The sequence below is a fragment of the Neoarthrinium moseri genome, assembly GCF_022829205.1.
Source record: "Neoarthrinium moseri strain CBS 164.80 chromosome Unknown scaffold12_Wmoseri_CBS_16480, whole genome shotgun sequence".
Lineage (NCBI taxonomy): Eukaryota > Fungi > Ascomycota > Sordariomycetes > Amphisphaeriales > Apiosporaceae > Neoarthrinium > Neoarthrinium moseri.
Window position 1 is genome coordinate 390,241 of NW_026055126.1, and position 23,024 is coordinate 413,264.

The following is a 23,024-nucleotide window of genomic DNA, read 5'->3' on the forward strand; positions in this document are numbered from 1 at the left end:
CGCAAGGGACCGGACTGTCGATCAACAGAGCATGGGACCAGTATACTTACTACGAAATGATTGCCTTTTACGATTTTCCCTTTTTGATAACTGAGAGTCTGATTCGTGACACTCGCCGATCAAAGACGCGGGGTTTCTATGACTTGCAGCAATACTTATGTCCTTGCTCGCCCACGTATGGCACAACACCATTCTGCCGACCAGTTTATCTTTCTCTCAGCTCGGCTCTAGTTTACATCTCACTTTTCAGAAGAAATTATTCCTTACCACATCTCTCCACAGTAACTACCTTGCCAGTCAAAAAAGCTTGACAATGCTGCCCACAAAGGTCATTACCATTCTCACTCTGTGGATTGAAGTCACACTTGCTGTACCCGAGCCTCAAGTTGTCAGGGCTACTGACCTGGAAGGGATCGATTACGACAGAAGGGCTTGCGCGAACGGGGCTGGCGGTGGTGTGTGTCTCAATGGACCCTTTCGTAAGTGTTCTTGCTACATTTTCAAACCAAAAACCCACATTCCACCATGGCTGACGTGTTTCCATAGCCGCCAAGCAACGTCGTATGGCCCTATAAGGACTGCGAGGGAGAAGGAGATACAAGTTAAGAGTAGTGGGAATCGCTACTGCAGGATTGGATGGAGGTTTTCATTAGTATTGTTTGGCATTGTAGCTAGCTTCCCTACCGTGCTGGCTATTGAGAATTGAATCAACCTTGTATTGCGCGATGACATACTTTTGCCTCCACTGGAATTGTACCACGCCGACGGACGGCTTGCGAACAAATCTGAGAAATCTCTTACAAATCTTTTGAATCTACTGAAAGGAGAACAAAGTCCTCGCGTACGACCTCCTCCAGCATTGCGTTTTCGCGGTCGTTAAGTTTTCCTATATATATATATATATGGGAAGTCAATGTCGTATCAGTCAGAATGTCGATCAGAAGAAGCACCACGGATGAGTTAAGGAGTAAATGTTACCCGGATATTGTAGTCGGAAAATTTGAGAGTAAGACTAATGCAAACACCTCAATGCGTTGAATACATGTGACTCGTACAGCATATCCTGTTGTAGGGATTGGTAACACATGACTTAAGTACAGTATGGCTCGCTAACGTCTCTCCAGCTACCCAAATCGCGCTCGTCCACAATGAATCATTTGACATAACGACAGAAATTACATTGACGTGAAACTCGGAAGACAGGTATTGGTCATAGTCTCAACGAAGTGAAGAAAGATAAATCAGAACCCGATCGCAATCAACGCGCCTCACTCGCCATCTTCCAACCGGATCCCCTGCATACCATCGGCATCCAGCGAGTATGTCGCCTTAACCATGTCTTGAACTCTCGAGCCACTGGGATCAGTGATAGCGATTTGAATATCAATGGGGCACTTCTTGTATGCATCTCCATCAATGTCCCTCCTGGAAAGACGTGTTTCCAGATCCTTGAAAATTAAGTCGATCCCCTCGGGAATCGTTCTGCCGCCGCGTTTGGCTTTTCCGATGAGGTCGTACAATAGCTTATGTACAGCTGCGTAGGCATCACCGTACTGCTTCATCGCTTCCGCACAGAGTACGAGGTAGAAGGACGTTTCCGGACCGACATCCTCGGCCTTTGCTAGCTCTTCAAACAGCGAGAATGTCAAAATGTGTACCGATCCTATGGTCATGGAAGTGAAGGGTGGGCCATCAAAACGGTAACGCTGGATATACAGTAGACGCATTAACTGGGATGATGAGGCTTGCATCGTTTCTCGTGCCAGCCTTTTCATCAAGCATTGGGCCTCAGTGAAAGGTCGGTATATCCCAATGATGATCCCGTGGTAGAACATGCTGTGGTTGTTGACATTATTAGAAAGTAAGATGGGGTATCAGTAGGAAGATACTAACTGCAAATCGATCACCATGGGTAGGCTTTCGGGGCCCCGAAGCAATTCCACTGGGAGATCATCCGCCCATTCTAACATCTTCACATGCAGTAAGCTCGTATGCTGATACTCAAGTGCCCTTTCTGCGGTAGGGTTCGATGCGTCATGGACTCGAAGATACTCGAACAACAAGGCAAATAGATCCGAGTATGCTTTGAATATGAGGTCCTTGTAAAAGATCTGATATGGCCGTATGAGAGGGAAAGGGTTCCATGGATACTGTTGTCTTCCCTCACCTCGGAACTCTGGCCCAAGAGCAAAGTGGGGCGGGTTTCGGATGCGAGGCGCCATATTCAGGTAGAATCCATGGATACTGACATTGGGTCAGCTTCTGTACAAGTAGGTACCCTTTGGAGATGGATTGTACGTTTGCCAGTTGAATAGACCCCATGCAATCACGGCACGTCCTCTCCAAATTCTGTGGAGGTGAGGTTCCCGCTGGTCGATCTCTTGGCTTTCCATATCGAAGAGCCCGAGTTCTTCGGCTAGGCGCACGGCTTCAGATATGAAGCCTGTAGAAAGTTCTTCCAGGCCACTGGATCTGCACCACATGGAAAGAAATATTGCGGCCGGGACTTGCATCAAGGTGCTAGATTGTGTTTTTTCAGCAGCCCACAACTTCTCAGCCTCCGCAAAGAACCTCGGGCCTAATCTCCTACTCGTCGCAGGATCTATTGTCGCATAGTTCAGCTAGAACTGGTTAACTTAAGCGCTCTGTGGAGCTTGGGGACATACACTAGCGGCGCATAGCATTGCATTCACCAAGAGAGGCGAGCAATACTCCGACCCGCCTGCTGAGAGATCGTCAAGGAAATAGTCTTCATCTAAAGTCCGAAGTGTGGTATGGTCCCAGGATAGATAAAGAGATATCAAGTTGATAACGACGTTGTCGTTCTCCGTCACTTTGGTCCAGCGAGCAGCCACCACGCGTTTGAGCCGGTCGTCGAAAACTGCCCGTGGTTGTTCCAGCGATCTTCGTGTTGTGTTATTAACAGTCCTAAGGGCAAGAAGGCTAAATGATGACGTACCTGGCATTCTCTATATCTTCTCTAGATAGGAGCTCCTCATCATCAGGACTCACCCTGAATATGTTCTTCTCCCGTTGCCCCAGCTCGGCCCTAGGGTCCCCGAGAGGAGGGAGCGGAGGATACGCGTTTGGGTGATGGAGGTTGAGCATGGATTGTAACGGCTGGCTGAGCTCTGAGTTAGGCGAGGAGTTCTTGGACGTTTTGAGCTCGGTCATCAGATCACCCGCCTTGATCAACGATACGAGCGAACCGACATCGTCGCCGTTCCTCAAACGCTGAAGTATGACTACCGCCTCGGGCTCAGGACGCGACTTCAGCATGTCATAGAGCTCTAGCAGCTCTTTTTGATCGTGATCCAATCGTCGAAACTCTTTCCTGAGGTTAGCATGTGGCGTCGTTTCCGGGTCGTCATTGTATCGACAATCCAAGCTTTTGTGTAAGCACGCGGAGCAAACTGGACGTTGAGCATCACATTTGACTTTTCGCTCGCGACACCTGTTGCAAGCCAATGCCACGGTCTGTCGTTTAGACCGATGTGACTCTCGCTCGTTCACGGACGCCGGAATGCCCGCTGGTTTCGGTAATAGCTGACGGTATAACCCTGACATGCTAGCTGAAGGTGCCAAAGCCTGGCGGTTTGGGCTTGGGTGATGGTTTTCTCGGCAATGTGACCAGCTAGCATTTGCAAAGTGCTGTAAGCTACTACTGTTGTAAGATTATATCGCGGGGCGCACACTGGCATATGTCGTAGCTATTTTTTACTGCCGAAGTCATGACCATCAACGGGCATCCAACGTCATCATGCCCGCGGAAGGCTTCTTGACCCACAATTAAGAACATGCAGCCAGGGGCAAAATATTCAAATGAATTCAGACGTGCGGGTGAGGAATTGAGGTTGATGAGCTGGTCGTTCCAATTAACAGCCCTCTCGAGACGCGTTGAATGGATAGACCTAAAGAAATGGACTGTGCCTGTAGATCAGCTCATGCCAGGGTGAGATTAGTTGCTTCCTCAGCTACTTTTAGTCAATGTCAATGGTTGCAAGCCCCAAGCCTAGATTACTAGCCTCGGACTGTTCCGAGCAGAGCGAGCGAATCGCTGCCCAGACCTGGCGGAACGTAACACTGCGTTCATTGGAAGGGCAAGAGGGGTTAGACAACACTCATGTGGCAGCCAACATACAGGGTCCTCTCTTCAGAGCTACCCTGGGATCCGTATCCCAGCTTGCCTAGCAGCCATTTGTCCAGATTTCTACCCGCATCACTCTCTGAAACCCGCCATCCAGAACTGCTGAGCGGACCCGGTTGGGCCTCGGTGAGCCAGTTAAAAGTTCTTATTGAGACTCAATAATGTATGTCAGGGGTCTCCACGCCGAGAAGACGACATCGAAATACAGCTTCTTTAAGGTTCCTTTGGGTAACAACCCCGATCACATATTGGCGAATAGAGCTAGAGGCAACAGGTGCATACCATTTGCCAAAGTGAGGGAAGCCATAGGTTATGGGACGGATAGATTCCGTAGGTGCGCCAACTGTATTGCTTGGCTTGGCTATCTGCATTCATAGTGCATCCTTGTTGGCACGGGCAACAAGCGTCTTGGAAGATGCATCCTTGCCAGTCTGTTGTTACCGAGCACATGCTTTACGTACAGCTTTCCGACTGACGAAGAGTTCCCGTAGGTCGTACCTGAAATGGCTCAAGTCTACCTTCATCCATGAAATGGAGATACCTATTGAGCAAATGCCTTTGGCGGTAAAAGTCTCGGTTCACAGGAAAGGCGGCTGTGACCAAGCGTGACGTGAAGGTGCTACCTAATTGAGATCAGGCTAGTCGCCCCAATGAGTGGCATGCTAGACATTTAAGCAGCCTAAGGCATTGGCCCTGTTTCTATCAGTCGTCATGTCGCCAAGGGTATGCAAGCATGCTGAACGATTGGCCCACATAGAAGGCGTATCTGTCTGCATGCAGGCTGGAAGTGAGCAATACTTCTGAGAAATTGGGGAGCCTGACGCGTTCCTGACGAGTGTCCACGTCTAGTGCAGTCAGGCTGGCCAATGAGAGCAAAGACGAAGTGCGACTAAAGTGCACTCGGTCACATTGACGTATCGAATATGTCCCTGCATTGACAAACCTGTTGATAAAAGATGGTTCTTGTTGCTTTCTAGATATCCGTGTCTTGCAAGACAGATAGCCTGATGAATCTAGTTAGGCCCATAATGATGCCTTTGCATTGCCATTCGCCTTCCACTGGCTGGAGGAATTGCACCAACGAACCTCAACCCGACTACACTGGCTCTTTGAGTCGGCAGCCTAGGTCTAAATATTTCACAAGTGATAGTCCCTGCATAAGAAATACGTATAAAAAACGTTGCTGCAAGCTTCAGACTTGAAATCACTGGGCCGAGCTACCGTGCTGCGTGGCTGCCAGCTTTAGGCGGGGAAGACCGACGACCCCACGAGACCCTCATCACTTATTGTCGGCAGCCCAGACTGATCGGGAAGGGGGATCAGGGCAACTATATCGATGGGCCAATTCCCCGAATCGTAGAAACACAAGTAGGTTAGTTAGGTGCTGTATTTACATACCTGCCTAGATACTGTTTGCCCACATGTTCGATTAAGATAAGGGCCCTATTGCCCGCTTGCACGCTTGCCTCTCATTCACCAAGTTGCTGGACCCTACGTACATGCAATCAGTACCTACATACATGTATGTATGTAGGTACTGATTGGTGAAGTCATAATATACTTGCACTGGTTGACAAATGCCGGATCAGTAGGCCTCACTGCACGTCGGCGTTAAATTAGTTGATCCTTAGCTGACAAATGCCACCGAACACGCAGTGCGCTGTGCCAGAGGCTGTCCGGAATTTGGGGCGGAGTTAGCGGACCTCTTGCCTTGGCAAAACGCCTGTGCAAGACACATACAAAGAGCAATCAATCTCAACCAGCATTGAAGCCGTGCTGCTGAACCTCTGGGTCGATCAATCAAGAGACTCTCTCAATACCTCTGAACTTGGTGGGCCAATCGCAGCATCATCAGAATGTCCCGTATTGTGAAAACCGTAGTCGCCACTGGCGCGACATCTGGGCTTGTAAGCGTGATCAGTTCATCTCAATCACCCAGCAGTTGAATCAAGTTCCTAACAATCCTCTAGGGATTCGAGGCTGTGAAGCAGCTATTACACCAGTCTCAACCTTACAGATTTATCCTTGGCGCTCGGGATATCAAGCGGTCGCAAGCAGCGTATGACGAAATCAAGTACGATGCCGGCCTGCACTCCATCTCGTTTCTGCCTCTCGATCTCTCGGATTTGAGCGATGTCAAATCGTTCGCCCAACAGACCCTCGACCGCTTGGAGAAAGACAAAATCGACGTTCTTTTCCTGAACGCAGGAATGGCGAAAGGAGCCGATGGTCCGGGTCCTCACGGCTCTCAATGGTGCGAGGCCTACGTAGTTAACCACCTTTGTAAGTAATAATCTCTGGGCAAACAAGAAACTCAGACACCCTCCTGTGTCGAACGGTGGTGCATTAACATGCTGCCATTTAGCCCAGCATTATCTTACTCACCTCCTTCGTAACAAGTTGGTTGAGTCACACTCGCGTGTTGTGGTGGTGTCCTCCGGAGCAGTTCGCAACCTACGGGAGAATGACCCTGGTATGTGGCGGCTGCTCACTATATGGTCGGGCTTGACTGCTGACCCTGATAGCCACTCTCGTCACGGACCTGAAAGCCGGCTCAAAGACAGATGGATTTGTAGTCTATAGGGCCTCGAAGTTTGTGCAACTACTCGGAGCGCACTACTGGCGGCGCCAATTTGGCAGCTCCTGCGACGTGGTCGCTGTTTCGCCGGGGTTGATTCCCAACACGGGCCTTGGCCGTAACTCAACTTTCAAGCTTGACATGAACATGCCGGATGCGAAATCAGTTGAGGAGGGTGAGTAACACAGTCATCGAGCGCTCATGAGACAAGTACTATGGCTAAATGGCACGGATACAGGTGCTTCGAGCCTCCTTCGTGCATTCACGCGCGATGACTTTCCATCCGATCCGGAGCAGATTTTTCTGACTAGTTGGGGTGAATGGTGGCCCAAGGATGTTTATGCTACAACATTGGATAAGGAACTCCAGGGAAAATGGTGTTTGAGTAAGGAAGAAATAGAAAAGGAGGCTGGCATCTGATATCGAGGGGCGCAGATCTATGAAGGTCCTCCGATGGATTTCAGGTCGTGCATCAATTCTAAGTAATACCATTCGCACAATGCAAACTTTGCTCCCTTTGGAACTATATCTTTCTTTATACACTTCGGCAGCGTGCCCAAGCCGGAATACGTCGTGCGGTGGCGGGTCACAATGATTCAACCCATTAACCTCCACCTCCAACGTAAGCATTACCCGCCCCATTTGCATAAACACCAAACTTCCTCCCTAACGGCTTCCTCCTTGCGTTCTTGTACCCTTTCTTGTCAAAATTTACTGGGCGGACATAAAAGCCATACTCGTACCGTTCATAGCCAGGTGGCGTTGTCTGCTGTTTTCGTGGCCGCGACTGGCTACTGGTGAGCAAGAGGCCCTCCTACGATTGCTATGAGATAAACTTACTCCGAAGCACATCTTGTACATTCCAAATACCACTCACTTAACTCACTGAACCACCACGAGCAAATGGATTGGAGAATGCTTACCCGATATATAGGGGCCTTCGGCACGCAAGCCGAGAATCCCAAGTCACAAGTCCACTATGACGTCAAGCCTAACACCACAGCCAGAACTGCGCCTCGTTTCACGCATTGGCATCACATGGAATGCTCGGGGAAGGATAGATCACAAACATTTCTCTGGTACATCAATCAGTTGCTCAATAATTTGTATAGATATATCCCGTGCAAATTGGTGGCCATTTCCTGCTGGTCCCACTCGGGGTTAATAACGGACGGTACGACTGCGTAGTGCGCGAGTTGAGCCGTCGATTTCGCGACCTGCCCCAGCGTCGCTAAGCGTACTTGATGCATACAATGCTGCCAAATTCTACAGTGTTTGTCGAAAGGAAGGAGGGTGTAGTGCTGTTGAAGGGAAGTCCTCCACTGCCAGTGCCGTCGGTCGACTTGTATGGAGAACACGTAATGCTGTCAAGCGGAGCTTCGAGGGAACCAGTCAGATAAAGTGTAGACACCGTATCTAGAGCTTTGTCGCCAGTGAATACGGTGCCGATGGGCACCGTGACTGTAGTGTTGGTGAGGCCGTTGCCGGCGCCGCCGTGCGATGCCTCGACGGTGACGATGGCACTGCCACAGGCCGATGCCACACCCGCGAGCGCTAGCACGTTGGAGGCAGCAACGAGGGAAACAGCACGCATCGCGACCGTTTATAGAATATGTTGATTTGCGACAGAGGGGTGTGTTGTAGAGGGAGTGCTGGCTCCAGTAGCTGATGAGGGTTGGTGTAGCGATGTGTGCCGATGCTTACGGGGAGAATTTGTCTATTTGTAGCGTTCAAGATATTTCCGCGAAACGTACTTCGTATCACACGAGGCGGAGCGGCAGTAGACTAAGATGAGCAGTGATGTGTATCTTTACGAGATGTTTCGCTCGCACAGCAGCAAAGTCGTCGTATGAAGTAAGCCCCAAAGTCCTGCGGTCACGAGGGGCTGATTAGTGTTCATGCTTACTTCTGCGTCACTCACATTAGCGCCGCCACCCCTCAAGAAGAACATGCTTTTTGTCTCCGAACCTTGCCGAATATAATTGCTGAACAACTGAAGCCCAGCCCTTGAGTAGTCTGTGGGCAACTATCTGCAGCATAATCTAGCAGAACGCACCCTATGCATGATAGGTTCATGGACCTTAGCCTTTTTCTTGAAGCATACGAACGCCTCGCCAGGGCTTATGTCTGTTAGCTGATGGATCATGAGATATAAATACGGATGCATCAAAAGTCAGGGCCTTGGCGGGTGTTGGACGTCATCGGTAGCTCTATAGAGTGAGTATGTTATCAGCCCCACCCGCCGCAACGTGAATCATAAGTCCTCTAACCTAATATATTATCGATGGCTTCCTCCTATGTATGCTCTATGTCAATTTGCAGCAAATATGGGCTTTGCACGCAAAGTAAACCCCTCCCCCTAACGATCTGAATGTTATCATGCAGACTTAGAGACGGCGGCAATCACCTCTCTATTACCAAGAACCAAAAGACTTGATAAGTATTATTGTTTTAACAAAGACATATTGTGATTCTCATGCAAGTCATTATGGCATCTTGTGTCATCCCATGATTTCTTGGCGGGTAGATTAGACTGCATCCATGAAACACTGGATTCATCAGAATTAAGGTGGATAAACAATGATCGGGGCTCTCGCGATCATTCAATGCTATGACTTTGTGGATCACTCGTCGTCTCAGTTCATCCCATCTGTTTCCAGTTTTGGCAGCTGGATCCGCGGTGATGCTGCTGGCTTTATTCTAGCCGAGCAAGCCCTTCCAACCTCCACCCTTCAAGTGACGTAAAAAGGCATTCGAGGTGAATTCGAAGCAATATGGAGATCGGAAGCCGAGCATCAAAAAATATAACACACCTACTTGGCAAGGTTCCTTGGTCAGTCACGCCATAGAAGGAAACCCTCGAAACGACGGAACAAAATCAACAAACTAGGGCAGGCATTAACACTTACTTCTTGGCTGACGATATCAACCAGATCCACATTGAAGCTGGTGCATAAAAGGAAGCTCTTTGAATGTAAATTTCTCGCAAGAAACAGAGCAATTAATCTAGATTTTAGTTTTACTTTTTGTTGTGGCTCGTGTTCGCCTGGTAATACTGAATTCACATTTTTGACTGTTGTTACCGAAACCCTTGCAACACAAGAAAGCAATTCAACAAGATTCAAGATGAATCTCTTCGCAGACTTCATCTTAGCAGCCTCAGCAACAGCTGCTGTCTTCAACCGCCAGTCCAGGGAATGACAGTTGTCCAACGCAACGTGGAGGAGCTTCACTATCCGGCCCACTATCTATCGAAGTACGGATACCACTGTGCTCTTGTGGTGCGTCATACCTCTGGGCGTTTCTAACCGCCGTCCCAGCCTTCACCTTTTCGGTTGCTTCTTGATCGTTCATCATGACCGTGTAGCTTGGTCTGTCGGAATCTCCCGCAGCGCCAGTCATCCTACCGGGCCCGTACAACGGGGCCTTGCGGATAGCAGCGACAACTGTGCAGATGACTTTGTTTGAATAGCGCCTCTCAACTTCTCGTTGGACCAGTTGGACTTGTGGCCTACGCTGATTCTGCTCTCCAGCTTATTCAGCTCGTGCGAGTTGATAATCGATACACCAAGAATCAGCGGTGCTCGCATTCTTAGCTGGGAGCGCCAAAATAGCATGAGAGTCTGGTTAGAAAGCGTCCCTACCAAGACCGCTTGTGCTTTCGAACCTGAGTTCTTAAGTCATAAACCTTACATAGCCCCTCTCTCAAAGGATAGTGTTGATATCTAGGTAGCACATCTTAACTTTTGATGTGAGCAAGCCCGATCCATTGCCTTCGTTTCATGATGACTCTCAATGATAGCACGAGTAGGGATAAATTTGGTGTAGTCCACTAGTGTTTTGCTGTTACATAGTCGCTTTAGCCCTGCTAGATCTATCGTTTATTCTTCAATTCCCTGATCTCTCCCTCTCCTTCCTTGATGCCCATCTCCTTCATCGCGCCACGCACGATGCCCAGGGCCTCCTCGACGACATCACTCCCACGTCTCCATGTGTACAAGGCAACGCCCTGTCGTTCCAGAGTTTCTTGGGCTCGTTGTAGCCGCCGTAACCACAGGTCAAGCTTCTTGTTCAGAGGCGCCTCTGACGGCGAAACGCCGTTGTAAGCGTTATTCGGGTACGAGGATTGGGGCAGTGGGTCAATGCTCTCCACATCGGAGTTTGCGTTGCTCCTCCTGTTGGCAGCCATGATCCTTGGGCTTGAAGAAGGCATGGTGCTCGAAGGTGTACCACGGCGACGTGGTGGCGGCGGGGGCGGCGGAGCTCCAGATCGGGCTAATGTAGATGTGCTTGAGGAAGCCGAGATATCCTCTTGGGTTCTCATCCTTGGCTGAGCTTGAGGCCTTGACGCTATGGACTGTTGGGAAGAATTGTGTATCTGTGCAAGTGGATGAGAGGTCGATGAGTTCATGGCCGGCCCAGAGAGATGTTCTGTCCTGCGAGCTTGTGGTGGTGGCGGCGGCCGTTTTTGTTCCGAATTCGCACCAACATCTTTAGATCCCATAACTGGGGTTGCAGGTGAGCTTTTCAACGATACAGGCTTTGCTGGTCTAGGCGGTGGTGGCTTCTTGCCCTTGCTGTTTGCACCACCTAGCTCCTCCTGAAATTCATCTATATGTTGAGATCCACGACGAGGTAATTGTTGAGGTTCATCGGAGAAATCAATCAAGTCCTCCGTGACTGGGCGTGCAGGATGTTGAAACTCCGATGCAGGGCGTGGAGGCAACGCTGGCCTTCTCGATTTGTCATCGGAGCTGTCACTCCTTGAACCGGGTTTCCCTCGCGCACCAGGTGCCCTGCGCTCATCACGACCGTTGACACCACCATACCCAGAGTCAAAATAGCCCGCTTGCTCTGGCGTCGTGACATCGCGGATGAAGATGGCGACAATGCGACCAGGGTTGGCCACAGCAATCTCGGTGTAGACTTCAAGGTCAGCCTCACCACTGTCGCCAACCAAGACAAACCGTCGCTCTGGAAAATCATGCATGATCTTTTCTAGTGTTCCCTTCTTCCTCTCGGCAACAGGCTCGAAGATGCCCTGAAGCATGCCGCTGTACTGTTTAAGATGGATCGAGCCGGGGGGCAGGCCAGCCAGCTTGAAGTACGATGCAATTACCGGAAACAGCTGCCAAGGACTGTTCGAACAATAATGTATACGGACACCAAGTCCATGCAGATTGCCATACCATTCCCTTACTCCAGGGACAGTCAAATCACCTAGGTCGCGAATAAAGGTATTCCGGAAGATCTCCTTGGCGCCCATGCTGATGCTCGAGTGCTTAATGGTGTCATCAATGTCGCTAATCAAGCTGATGCCCTTGGGCTCGATGATCTGTATGGGCTCTGTTGCTGACAGGTCCTCATTCGCCAGCACCCTGAGGTGAGTCGGCACAAAATCCAACGGTGCCCTGAGTATGAAGTGCCCAGAATCGTTTGTCATGACAGTGCGAGATTGCGACTGCGAGTCATTATAGAAAAATACCGTAATAGGCATCTGCACCAATGGAGTTGTCATGAAGGGCGCTATTCGTGCCATGAGGTTCGCATTGGCGACTGCTAGCTCAGCTTCACTTAGCTCAGTGCCTCCCGCCGAATTGGTCCGGTTTATGCCCATCTTTGGCGACCCCGGGCGAGAGCGGAGAGACGGCGTTGGTGTTGCACTTTGGCGGAGGTGGTGAATACCGCTAGCGTCATCTTCCGAGTCCGGGTCCTTGGGTGCTTCGCTGTACCCTCCGCGCTGTGCGGCTTCCTTCTCGGCCTGTCCCCTCTGTTCGATCTCCTTGGCCTCCTGCGCAATTCGCATCTGCTCGCGCTCCTCCTCGTGCTGCTGATGCAGCGACTGTGGCGACTGGTCTGTGCCCTGCTGTGTTCTCGGCACGGGTATGCCACTGAGTTGGCGGGCCAGTCCTATCAAGACGCGATTCCTCCGGGTCATAGGGCCCTTGTGCGGGTTGTAGATCCATCCGCGCACGTCAACGTCGACGATGGCTTTCTCGTCCTCGTGCCGCGCCCATTCCTGGCGCCAGTATTCTTCCTCGTTCACGTCAACGGAGGCGGGATGCGGGGGCCCAGCTGGGTCCTCGTACATCCGCGCCTGGCCCTTGACGTGCCTCTTTGCATAGGAGGGAAACAGCACCATCTGCTCGTTCCCCTTGGTAACGATAGCGACCTCGGGAAAGGAGCCGGGTATTGTGATCTTGGAGACCTCGGCCGTATCGATCTGTCCGGCTCGCGTCTGGTTGTATGACTCTCGTATCTCGCTGACGGCCGAGGCGCCCGCACTGTAGACCCTTCCAGCCATGGCAGCTAGCCGTCTCCTCCGTGCGCCGCGGTCGCCATCGCCGGCACCAGCGGCTCCATTTCCAGAACCAGGGCCATAGCCAGACAGGTACGACATCACTCCCGACACTTTGCGCTGTGTCGCATCCCGCTTCCTCACAAGGCGCGGAACGGGTGCCTTGGCCCGCAGCCTTGGCTTCGGCGGCCCGAGAAGCAAGCGCCGCGCTTTGTCGACCAGACGCGACTGCTCTCTGCGCCGCCGCTGGCGCTCAAGAATGAAGCGGTAGATGCGACTCTGGAGGCTGTGTTTGTACCGGGGGAGCGTGTCGAGGCGGAAGCCGATCAAGCGGTCGCGGTAGCGCTGACTGAGTCGTGGGAACAGGTATCGAAAGAGGGACGCCTTGTGATGGGGATGGGGATGGGGATGCGGCGGCAGGAAGCGGCGAGGGGGCGCCACTTTGGCGGTTGTGCGAGCAAGCCGGGGAAACCGATGACAAGAGAGCAGAGGATCAAGCCGCTGCTGCCGAGTTGCCGGGTGCTCACGATGCTAGGCAAAGGTATGCACGAGTGCGACGGGTCAAGGCAGATGCAGACGCGGCTCTGATTCGAGATGCAGGCGTGCGTAGCAATGACATCAGCCCGTCGCATTTTGCGGATTCCTGCACGAATACCGCCCGCGCTCTGGGCTCGTGCTTCTAGCCCCCTCCTCCCCCTGGCCTGGCCATCTCCAGGGCTGCCCAGATGGGCTATATCACAACTGCCCAGGTGGGCTTCCTCCCCGCCACGGGCCGAATCTGACGCCCCACTGGAGCTCAGGCTGTCCACTTGAATAGGTAGGCTATGACCTCCAGCTTCCTCGGCGAACACCATGTTCATTTTCCAACGTTTGCTCCGCATCGATTGTGTGCCAGCCCGGAGGAACAATAATGAACAGTAGGGTTTCATTGCCAAGATCAAACTGCGCCAGAAATGACATGCTTGTAGAGGGCATCGGGGATTTCGAGGGTCTTGAATAGGCGCTGGTGGAAGCCCGTTGGGGACCCCTCCTAACGAGTTCGCCGCTTGCGCTGGCACAGCTCGTCCATCCTTGAGCTGTACAAGGGAGCAATTTCAAGCAGATCACAAACCGCATAATTCTGCTCAATGACACGCTCTCAGCAAATTAAACTCTTTCAATCAGATTCGTCCTCCTATAGTCCTTAATCGTTAGCCCCGGAAATCCTTGCTAGAAGTGCAGTGGTAACTTCCCGTGTGCTGGAACTGGAAATGCTAAGACTGTGTGTACGAACTGTTTTGTAGAGCCTAGATTCATTTCATATATGACTTCGCCCTGCTCTTAAACGGACCATGGTTGACGGTTCATACCGTGAGAGAGATTGGAAGGGTACCTGGGCGCTTGAAGTAAGCTACCCTCGTTCGTATGACTGGCAGCCTGCGGGTGTCCGCATATATGTGTGTACTAATGCAGCGCGAACCCTGGAGATCTATCTGTATAGGATCAATGACATACAGGCTTTCGAAGTCAGATACTGGGAAATGTTGCTGAACTGAGCTCCTCAATATACCAGAGCCTAGGTGCGAGCACGAACCAAATGCGCATCACCGCCCCTCAACCAGATACATTCGTGGGGCCTGTTTTCATGTGAGTTCATCGCGAATGGCTGGTTTCAAGTTAATCGAGGTCTTCTCCTTATACAGTTGCGCTTCAGCTGCATTGCCGGCCGCATCGTCCAAGACTAGCCGTGGCGAAGCTTTGGGCGGTTCCTTGGCGTAACGCATATCAAGCGTTAAATTTGGTGCCTGAACGGCATGTGAGATCAAACTCTTTTCTATTGCTGGTAATAATTGAGCAGCAGAATTGCCAAGCCACCTGTCATGATCTTGGAGATCTTCTGGTGCTACCTGGCGCATGGTGCCCAACTTCATGGGCGGTCCCTGGCTCAGACTTTAGCTAATGCGGGAGAACATCATGACTGCTATAGCCATCATAGCTATTCGTCATAAAACAAGATGTAGTTGTCTTAGTTCTACGTCGTGATAAAATAATCTGGAGATAAAAGGCGATCTGCCCAACCTCTCCTTGCTCAGACAGATCCAATACAGATCTCGACGAACACAACTGTATAATTATATCAAACAACAATTAACACCATGTACAAAAAAGGCGACAACGTTCAGTACAAGCCCATCGGAGGTTCGTTGTATATAGCTACAGCTACCTTCAGCCGCTAACTATTCCAAGGCCCTAACTCTCAAGTCTCCGATACCACCGGCAAGGTAATGGGTGCCGTCAACGATGAGAGTGGAATCAAGTACGAAGTGAGTTTGAACCTCGTCTTGACAGAAGCTGTATTTCCCCAGGCTAACGAATTTAACTACTAGATCAGAAATGACAACACCGGAAAGACGTCTCGCGTCCAGGAGGGAAATATTGAAGGTTCCCTTGGAGGCACTAGTTCTTCTTCTTCTCACACCGGTACCCGTTCCTCGGCACATGGCAATAAGAGAGGAGCCAATCTCGGAGCTACTGAAGGAATGGAGGGTGCCGCGAATGTTGAACCATCATACCACTACGAGAAGGTCAAGGTATACGACAAGTAGCTCGATGAACCAGCTTGGTCTGTCGCGAGCGGGAAGCTACCGACAATCACGCAAGGCCGCAATGTTTATCTGATGGATTCAAGGCCGAAGATTATCTCGCTGTAGCAATACATTCTCGACGATTCAACATGAAGCCAATCATCAGTGCCATATGTGTATAAGGTCCAGTGGAACATGTCTTACCAGTTTGTTACCTAGCCAGAAGCACAAAAGGCTGCCCGTTTGTTTATCACGTATGGCATATCATTTCTATCGGTTTGGGATAAAGCGCGACAATAAACAGAAAGACTGCCCTTGAGGACTCAATCCTGACATGACATGGTCAAGAGAGCCACATTTACTCCAAGTACCCGAACGGCTGAAGTTCAAGTCAACGAAACACATTAGATTTCAAGACTCAATATGAAAGAAAGAATGAAGTCTGTTCGTCGCATTGTTGTAACCCAAAAATTGCACTCTCAGTTTACGAATCGGCATGATCGCCAAAGTGACAGCAAGCATGGCTTTTGGGCCCACTGGCAAGACACTAGACGCCTTCGAGGGCCTGTGCAGCATGTTTGACACTATTTGACACTATGCTACATGTCGTGTCTATGTATATCTAATTTAGACTGCAAAGTGCCCATTGCCAGTCAGAGGTGATGTAAAGATGCTGTAGGTACACTCGTTTACAGGCCTATGGGTAACCTAGCCCATGAAATTGAGTCGCGCTGATTGGCTGAAAGTGTCTTGCATCGGTTGTCCTTAGGGGTCTCGCCGCTAACAGTAGCAGTGGGGCATGCTTGGGAGCCGCCTTCACCGCCCGGTAAAAAAAAGTTGGGCTTATCGCAATCTGAATCTAAACCCAAAATTTTTGGATAGCTTCAATCTCTCGTCGGCAACAACTGGAAACGCGGCAAAAATGGTCAAGCGCAAGGTTCCGGACGACGACTTCGTCCTTACCATATCCGACAACGAAGACATCCCCGTGGAGGAGGAATTGCCTGTTGCGCCGCCAAAGAAGAAGTCGAAACCCAGCAAAAAAGCCAAAAAAGGTGCCAAGAACGACGACGCCGATGCTGCCGAGGACACTGGAATATGGGGCAAGAATGATGACGATGACGGTGCCATGGATTCTGACTTCGAGTTCATGGCCGAGGCTACCGCCGACATCATGGGGGGCGAGTTTGATGGCTGGGGCTTCGATGGCGCCAAGCGAGGCATGAGCGAAAAGCGAGCCGTCGACCTGGACGACATAATCCGGAGACGAAGAGAGAAGAAGGAGGGCGGCGCAAAGGCGAAACGCAAGGTTGATGAATTGCCCGCGGATGACGAGGAAGGTGCCGACATTGACCTCGACGACGAGGACGACGAGGTCCTTGCCGCTGACGGCTTCGGTATGGGTGCTGGTTCCGATGCTGAAGAGTCCGACGACGCAGTTGGCGACGATATGGACCAAGATCATGACGACTATGACGATGGCGAAGATGGAGCGGCCTCTGATAATGATTCCGTGGCCACGCCCGTAGACCATCCCGACGACGGCAGCGACTCCGACGAATCCGATGCCGAGGACCCAGAGGAGGCGGCCAAGCGAGAGGCCTTCTTTGCGCCAGAGGACAAGACAAAGTCTGGGAAACAGTTGACAAAATCATCCTTTCAAGGCATGTCGCTCTCGCGACCGATCCTGCGAGGCCTTGCGTCTGTGGGATTCAGCAAACCCACCCCGATTCAGGCCAAGACTATACCCATGGCACTTGGCGGCAAGGATGTGGTCGGCGGAGCCGTGACTGGTTCCGGTAAGACTGCCGCTTTCGTCGTCCCAATTCTGGAACGTCTCCTCTACAGGCCCAAGAAGGTGCCCACCACTCGTGTGGTGATTATGACACCAACGCGTGAATTGGCCATTCAATGTCACTCCGTGGCTACGAAACTGGCTAGTCATACCGACATCAAGTTCTGTCTGGCCGTGGGAGGTTTGAGCTTGAAGGTCCAGGAGGCCGAGCTGCGCCTGAGACCCGATGTTGTCATCGCCACGCCGGGTCGTTTCATTGACCATATGCGCAACTCTGCTAGCTTCAACGTTGATACTGTGGAGATTCTGGTCCTGGATGAAGCTGATAGGATGCTCGAGGATGGTTTTGCCGATGAGCTGAACGAGATCTTGACAACTATACCAAAGTCCCGCCAGACCATGCTTTTCTCTGCTACAATGACTTCTTCCGTGGATAGGCTTGTCCGCGTTGGTATGGACAAACCCGTCCGTCTCATGGTCGACTCTCAAAACAAGACTGTCCAGAAGCTGGAGCAGAAGTTCGTCCGGCTACGGCCTGGACGCGAGGAGAAGAGACTTGGCTACCTGGTGCATATTTGTAAGACCATGTACTCAGAGCGTGTTATCATTTTCTTCCGCCAGAAGAAAGAGGCCCATCGTGTACGCATCGTTTTTGGACTTCTTGGCTTGTCATGCGCTGAGCTCCATGGCAGTATGAATCAAGCACAGGTAAGAGCAAACCCCTGTTCTACATGAACTCGTGAACTAACATACACAGCGTATTGCAAGTGTTGAAAATTTCCGTGATGGCAAGGTTTCCTACCTATTGGCCACAGACGTTGCTTCCAGAGGTCTCGACATCAAGGGAATCGACACTGTCATCAACTACGAAGCCCCACAGTCCCTTGAGATCTACGTGCATCGTGTCGGTCGTACAGCTCGTGCGGGTCGCTCTGGTGTGGCAGTTACTCTGGCAGCAGAGCCGGACCGCAAGGTTGTAAAGGCTGCAGTCAAGTCGGGCAAGGCTCAGGGTGCCAAGATCAGCAGTCTCGTCATAGAGGCTACTGAGGCCGACAAGTGGCAGAGCCAGATCGACGAGATGGACGATGAGATCGAAGAGATCAATCGGGAAGAGAAGGAAGAAAGGCAGATGGCCAACGCCGAGATGCAGATCAAGAAGGGTGAGAACATGATGATCCATGAGGATGAAATCAAGTCGAGGCCCAAGCGGACATGGTTCGAGACACAGAACGACAAGAAGCAGGCGAAGGAGCGTGGTCGCGCCGAGCTGAATGGACTCAAGGACACTCTGAAGAAGAAGGGAGGTGGTAAGCTCAGTGGCAAGGATAGGAAGAAGCTTGACTCGAGGTCGGACAGGACGGACGGCCGATCTTGGAAGAAGGGATCTGCCGAGCGTGCAGGTAAAGGCGCCGTCTTGAATTTCAAGAACGACAAGTCAAAGAAGAAGGTTGCGGGCCGAGGTGCCGGCAAGCCGAAGAAGAGATAGACAACCACAGCCGGAACTGACCAAGCGCTTTGAGTTGCAAAGTACTTTCAAGTGCGTGGATGCGTTTACATCGCGGAGTGATCTATAATTAAACACACTGGCCTAGCGTTGAAGCAGTCCAGCCACCATCAATTCCAGGAAATCCAAGTCAACCAGCCGTCGAGAAGCCAGCTTTTATCCTCCTAAGAGAGAGATCTCTGCTTCGGATATTTTGGGGTTGCCATGCTTGTAAAACGAGAAAGCTATTTGCTCCCACGCCACATAGCGTCAGATAGTCGGAGATCACAACGCGGCTCAACGCACATTACAGAGGTGAACCGACGACGAGGTAACTACATAGTACACACTTGATTCTGAGCGCCGGTAAATTCCGGTGTTCTTGGGAATGTTCTCGAACTTGCACGCGATGCAAATCAAGATTGTAGAGTTTGGGGCTTTCTGGACCAGTTGATGACGAGACCCAAAATTAGAATTGCGTTTGCGCCTTTCAAGTCGAACAAGTCATTTCGTGCCGTGTACAAGCTGCGACGGTTCCACCATGAGTTGCGAGAAACTTCCCGCACTTGGAGCACCATACCTGTTGCGGGGTTAGCGCTGTCATTTCGGGGAGTCACTGCGCTGTAGCGGGATCGAAAGGCGCGCGCCGGCATTGGTTGCTGCCAAATTTTGTGGGGTACCAGGGCGCCCTGCTGACAAAACGTTGTCCCATTAGTCATATTATAGCCAAACGCTCTTCACGTAGTCATGGAGAAACCATAGCAATAAGGAGGTATAAGAATAAGGGGCATCTCTAGGGCTTGTGGCAGTTACTTCTCAGCAATAGCTTCAATATACAAGCCATCATATCTTACAATAAGCCACAAGCAAACCTACTCTACTTGCGCAACAACAACTGCACCAGCGGTCCACCTCACTGATTCCAGAGAGGACCCTTACTTTATCAGCTACTTGATACCGAAAAAAAAAACATATCTCAGTTCATCATCACACGACAATGCCTTCATTCTCCATCTCGAACAAGGCTGAGACCGCGTGGAAGTCCGTGAAGCGACACGCAAAGGAACACCACGACTCGGTCAATGCAGCATACGAGACCTACTACGGCCTCCGAACTACTACACCAACATCTACATCTACCTCCTCCACCAAGTCATTGCCTTCGTCGGCCTCGTCGACAACCTCTTCGCGCCGTTCCTCGCTAGACAAAGCCTGGAATACCGTGAAGCAGCGTGCCCGAGAACACAATCGTAGCGTCAATGCATCCTACGCTGCTCTTTACGGCATTCGAAACTAGATATCGGAAGTCATGTTTCGAGTAACATGGCCAGAGTTCGAGTTGTCTACTGCTTTGGCGGGTGTCAGGCGTTAATAAGAGGAATGCATGGCGTTGGTTTCGAGATAGTTTTTGTATGTTCTTCATTGGCTGGCTACTGCATACGTGCAATGCTAGGAGAAGCACTCCTGTATTAATGGGATGCTCCACCGGATGAATTGGCGAGATTCAGGATAATAAATGCTGAGATATATGAGACTTACTTAATAACGTGTCTATATGTGAAGTCTAATAGGCCATCCTGGTGGCATACCATCGCACGTGAGGCCATATTTGTTGCATTCCGATTTGAGTCTGCTATTTTCCAGAGGAGGGTCTATACCTTACCGAAGTGAAGATTGCGCAAGTTGTTGTACCGATCACTCATTGTAAGATAGGGCATCATGCATCGTGGGAGGCTCTGAAAAGTGACTGAGATCGACTGCGAAATGGGACTCTAGGTTTGCTAGACACCGCAATACGATAAGCTAAGCGACAACACCTGGTATTGCTACTACAAGGAATACTTTGCTTCATAGCACAGCTTTTGTAACTGAGTATACCTATCACGTGATAACGCGACATAGACAGTCTGTTGAAGTGGCCGAACGGCCCGACGGGCGCTAAGTTAGTGTTGTGGATCTAAGTCTAAGCCCGCAACGTCAATGATGTCAACCACTTCAAGCACTTCACCGGGAGATTGTCTCCGGAATGCTCGAGCCTCCTGTCGAAAGAAGTGCGGGTGCGGGTGTTGGTAGATCGCTGATCGAACAATATTCTGTTTGAGCTAAGGCAAATCTGGGGAGAACCTGTGGTACGATGAATTAGCGTCTGATCAGTGACCACTTACTAGCCTGTGGTCCTTGCGAATGCTGCTCGATTTGATCCTAAGTGTGTAGCTCTCAGTTGAGAGTCTCCGCCGAGGAATTAATTGTCTGGAATTCGAAGCTCTGGGAACGACCTAACGGGAGAGGGTAGAGCTTATCGTCATTAGACTATTTGCCACAGAGTCGAATAGAGTTATGGAAATGCTCGACGTCACATCCCGCATTGGTCCCACCAGTCAGGTCCGCACCACAGGGCCATGTGGCTCGCTATGTATGTGACAACTTCATGTCATCATGCTGCAATGAGTAGACATATACTTCATAACCGCAGTTCCTGGCATGATAACCCATTGCTCAATTTCTGAAAAGCCAAATATCTGCTCCAAGACAACGTGCATCCTTATTCAACCGGAACCACATATATTAAACGACCCAACTATATCCGTCATCATGCCTTACCCAGACGAATTCGAGGGCTTTATGATTAATGAGCTCGGAAAATACAAGGACTTTAAGAAGCAGCCCGTAAGACTCCTAATCTCACACCACACGAAGGATATCACCCTAACACCACCGCAGTTTAAACCTAAGAAGTTTGGAGACAATGATGTCGATATCAAGATTGAGTGCTGTGGTGTATGCGGCTCCGACGTCCACACCATCACCGGTGGCTGGGGCGACGCACCAACTCCCCTCTGCGTGGGCCACGAAGTGGTTGGCAAGGCCATCAAAGTGGGATCTGGCGTGAAGACCGTCAAGGTCGGCGATCGCGTCGGTGTTGGTGCTCAAGTCTGGGCCTGCTTGAAGTGCCCTCAATGCAAGAGCGACAACGAGAACTACTGCCCCCACATGGTTGGTGAGTACAACAGCCTGGCGACAGCCTAGCTTCATCAGAGTGCTGACTTGTTAGACACCTATGGTGCCCCGTACCCGAAAGACGTGGACCCCGACGAGACTATTTCTCAAGGAGGTTATGCGTCTCACATCCGCGCTCATGAGTATTTTGTCTTCCCCATTCCAGACGCCATCCCCTCCCACGCAGCAGCACCCATGATGTGCGCAGGCTTGACGGTGTGGTCGCCCCTCGTGCGTGCGGGAATCGGGCCCGGCAAGGTAGTCGCCATCGTGGGCTTGGGTGGTCTGGGCCACTTCGCGGTTCTGTGGGCAGCAGCACTTGGAGCCGACGTAACCGTGATTTCGCACTCGCCTCACAAGAAGGAGGATGCCCTCAAACTTGGCGCGAAGCACTTCGTCAGCTCGGGCGAGAAGGATTGGGCCAAGCCGTTGGCGTTCAAGTTCGATTTCGTCCTGAACACGGCAGACATGACGAATACTTTCAACCTCGACGAATACCTCTCCATTCTCAAGGTCAACTGCCGCTTCCACCAGGTCGGCCTGCCAGATGAGCCGATCAAGGAGTTGAAGCCTCAGCAGTTCATGGCCAACGGGTCGAGCATTGGCGCCAGTCACATTGGCTCTCGTCCTGAGATGCTAGCTATGCTGAAGCTGGCCGCCGATAAGAAGATTACGCCCATGATCGAGACCCTACCTGTGTCAGAGAAGGGTTGTGCCGAAGCTGTGGACAGGGTGAAGAACAACAAGGTCCACTACCGGTTCACTCTGACGGATTATGATAAGGCATTTGGAGCATAAGCTGTCGCTTATCACCTAGGTTTACATTTCTGTTGCGAAGGCGTTGAGGACGGTGGCAATCATGGCTTTCAAATCTTCAGATATATGTATGTAATAATATAGCCACCGATTATATTGCTATGGCTTGATGATACATATTCCGTGACATGACCTGTATCCGACTTGGTTTGGCCTTGGCATATCACCTTGTCATTGTTGAAGCACATTATCCGCATTTGAGAGAATAAGTGTGTTTGCGGCGACTTACCGGGGTAACATTTAAAAGGCCATGTGGTATATCGAATGCCCCTTCCCTTGATAGGTCCCGGTAGCCGCGCTTCAAGCGCGAACATACTCTTGAGCCAGAGTTGTCATGCAAGAGGAT

General features: G+C 51.0%; 8 protein-coding genes across 8 annotated transcripts; 5 read left to right on the top strand and 3 right to left on the bottom strand.

Annotated features, from left to right (window-relative positions):
• Positions 1 to 1,268: 1,268 nt before the first annotated feature.
• On the bottom strand, positions 1,269 to 3,279 carry JN550_004484 (uncharacterized protein; the record flags this gene model as incomplete). The annotated part of the gene is made up of 5 exons (XM_049316005.1): positions 1,269 to 1,836; positions 1,894 to 2,244; positions 2,299 to 2,621; positions 2,667 to 2,904; positions 2,960 to 3,279. 5 exons carry the CDS (start codon positions 3,277 to 3,279, stop codon positions 1,269 to 1,271), a joined length of 1,800 nt encoding a protein of 599 aa, XP_049173556.1.
• Positions 3,280 to 6,003: 2,724 nt separating this feature from the next.
• Positions 6,004 to 7,145, top strand: JN550_004485 (uncharacterized protein; the record flags this gene model as incomplete). The annotated part of the gene is made up of 5 exons (XM_049316006.1): positions 6,004 to 6,054; positions 6,118 to 6,430; positions 6,513 to 6,620; positions 6,673 to 6,900; positions 6,964 to 7,145. The coding sequence occupies 5 exons, from the start codon at positions 6,004 to 6,006 to the stop codon at positions 7,143 to 7,145; spliced, it is 882 nt and encodes a 293-aa protein (XP_049173557.1).
• An 811-nt stretch (positions 7,146 to 7,956) lies between these two features.
• JN550_004486 (uncharacterized protein) lies at positions 7,957 to 8,319 on the bottom strand (the record flags this gene model as incomplete). The annotated part of the gene is made up of 1 exon (XM_049316007.1): positions 7,957 to 8,319. The coding sequence occupies one exon, from the start codon at positions 8,317 to 8,319 to the stop codon at positions 7,957 to 7,959; it is 363 nt and encodes a 120-aa protein (XP_049173558.1).
• A 2,280-nt stretch (positions 8,320 to 10,599) lies between these two features.
• On the bottom strand, positions 10,600 to 13,877 carry JN550_004487 (uncharacterized protein; the record flags this gene model as incomplete). The annotated part of the gene is made up of 2 exons (XM_049316008.1): positions 10,600 to 13,407; positions 13,551 to 13,877. The coding sequence occupies 2 exons, from the start codon at positions 13,875 to 13,877 to the stop codon at positions 10,600 to 10,602; spliced, it is 3,135 nt and encodes a 1,044-aa protein (XP_049173559.1).
• A 1,281-nt stretch (positions 13,878 to 15,158) lies between these two features.
• JN550_004488 (uncharacterized protein) lies at positions 15,159 to 15,608 on the top strand (the record flags this gene model as incomplete). Its single annotated transcript, XM_049316010.1, has 3 exons — positions 15,159 to 15,201; positions 15,250 to 15,326; positions 15,390 to 15,608. The coding sequence occupies 3 exons, from the start codon at positions 15,159 to 15,161 to the stop codon at positions 15,606 to 15,608; spliced, it is 339 nt and encodes a 112-aa protein (XP_049173560.1).
• A 901-nt stretch (positions 15,609 to 16,509) lies between these two features.
• JN550_004489 (uncharacterized protein) lies at positions 16,510 to 18,868 on the top strand (the record flags this gene model as incomplete). Its single annotated transcript, XM_049316011.1, has 2 exons — positions 16,510 to 18,090; positions 18,140 to 18,868. 2 exons carry the CDS (start codon positions 16,510 to 16,512, stop codon positions 18,866 to 18,868), a joined length of 2,310 nt encoding a protein of 769 aa, XP_049173561.1.
• A 994-nt stretch (positions 18,869 to 19,862) lies between these two features.
• Positions 19,863 to 20,162, top strand: JN550_004490 (uncharacterized protein; the record flags this gene model as incomplete). The annotated part of the gene is made up of 1 exon (XM_049316012.1): positions 19,863 to 20,162. One exon carries the CDS (start codon positions 19,863 to 19,865, stop codon positions 20,160 to 20,162), a length of 300 nt encoding a protein of 99 aa, XP_049173562.1.
• Positions 20,163 to 21,457: 1,295 nt separating this feature from the next.
• Positions 21,458 to 22,660, top strand: JN550_004491 (uncharacterized protein; the record flags this gene model as incomplete). The annotated part of the gene is made up of 3 exons (XM_049316013.1): positions 21,458 to 21,532; positions 21,587 to 21,863; positions 21,918 to 22,660. The coding sequence occupies 3 exons, from the start codon at positions 21,458 to 21,460 to the stop codon at positions 22,658 to 22,660; spliced, it is 1,095 nt and encodes a 364-aa protein (XP_049173563.1).
• Positions 22,661 to 23,024: the final 364 nt, after the last annotated feature.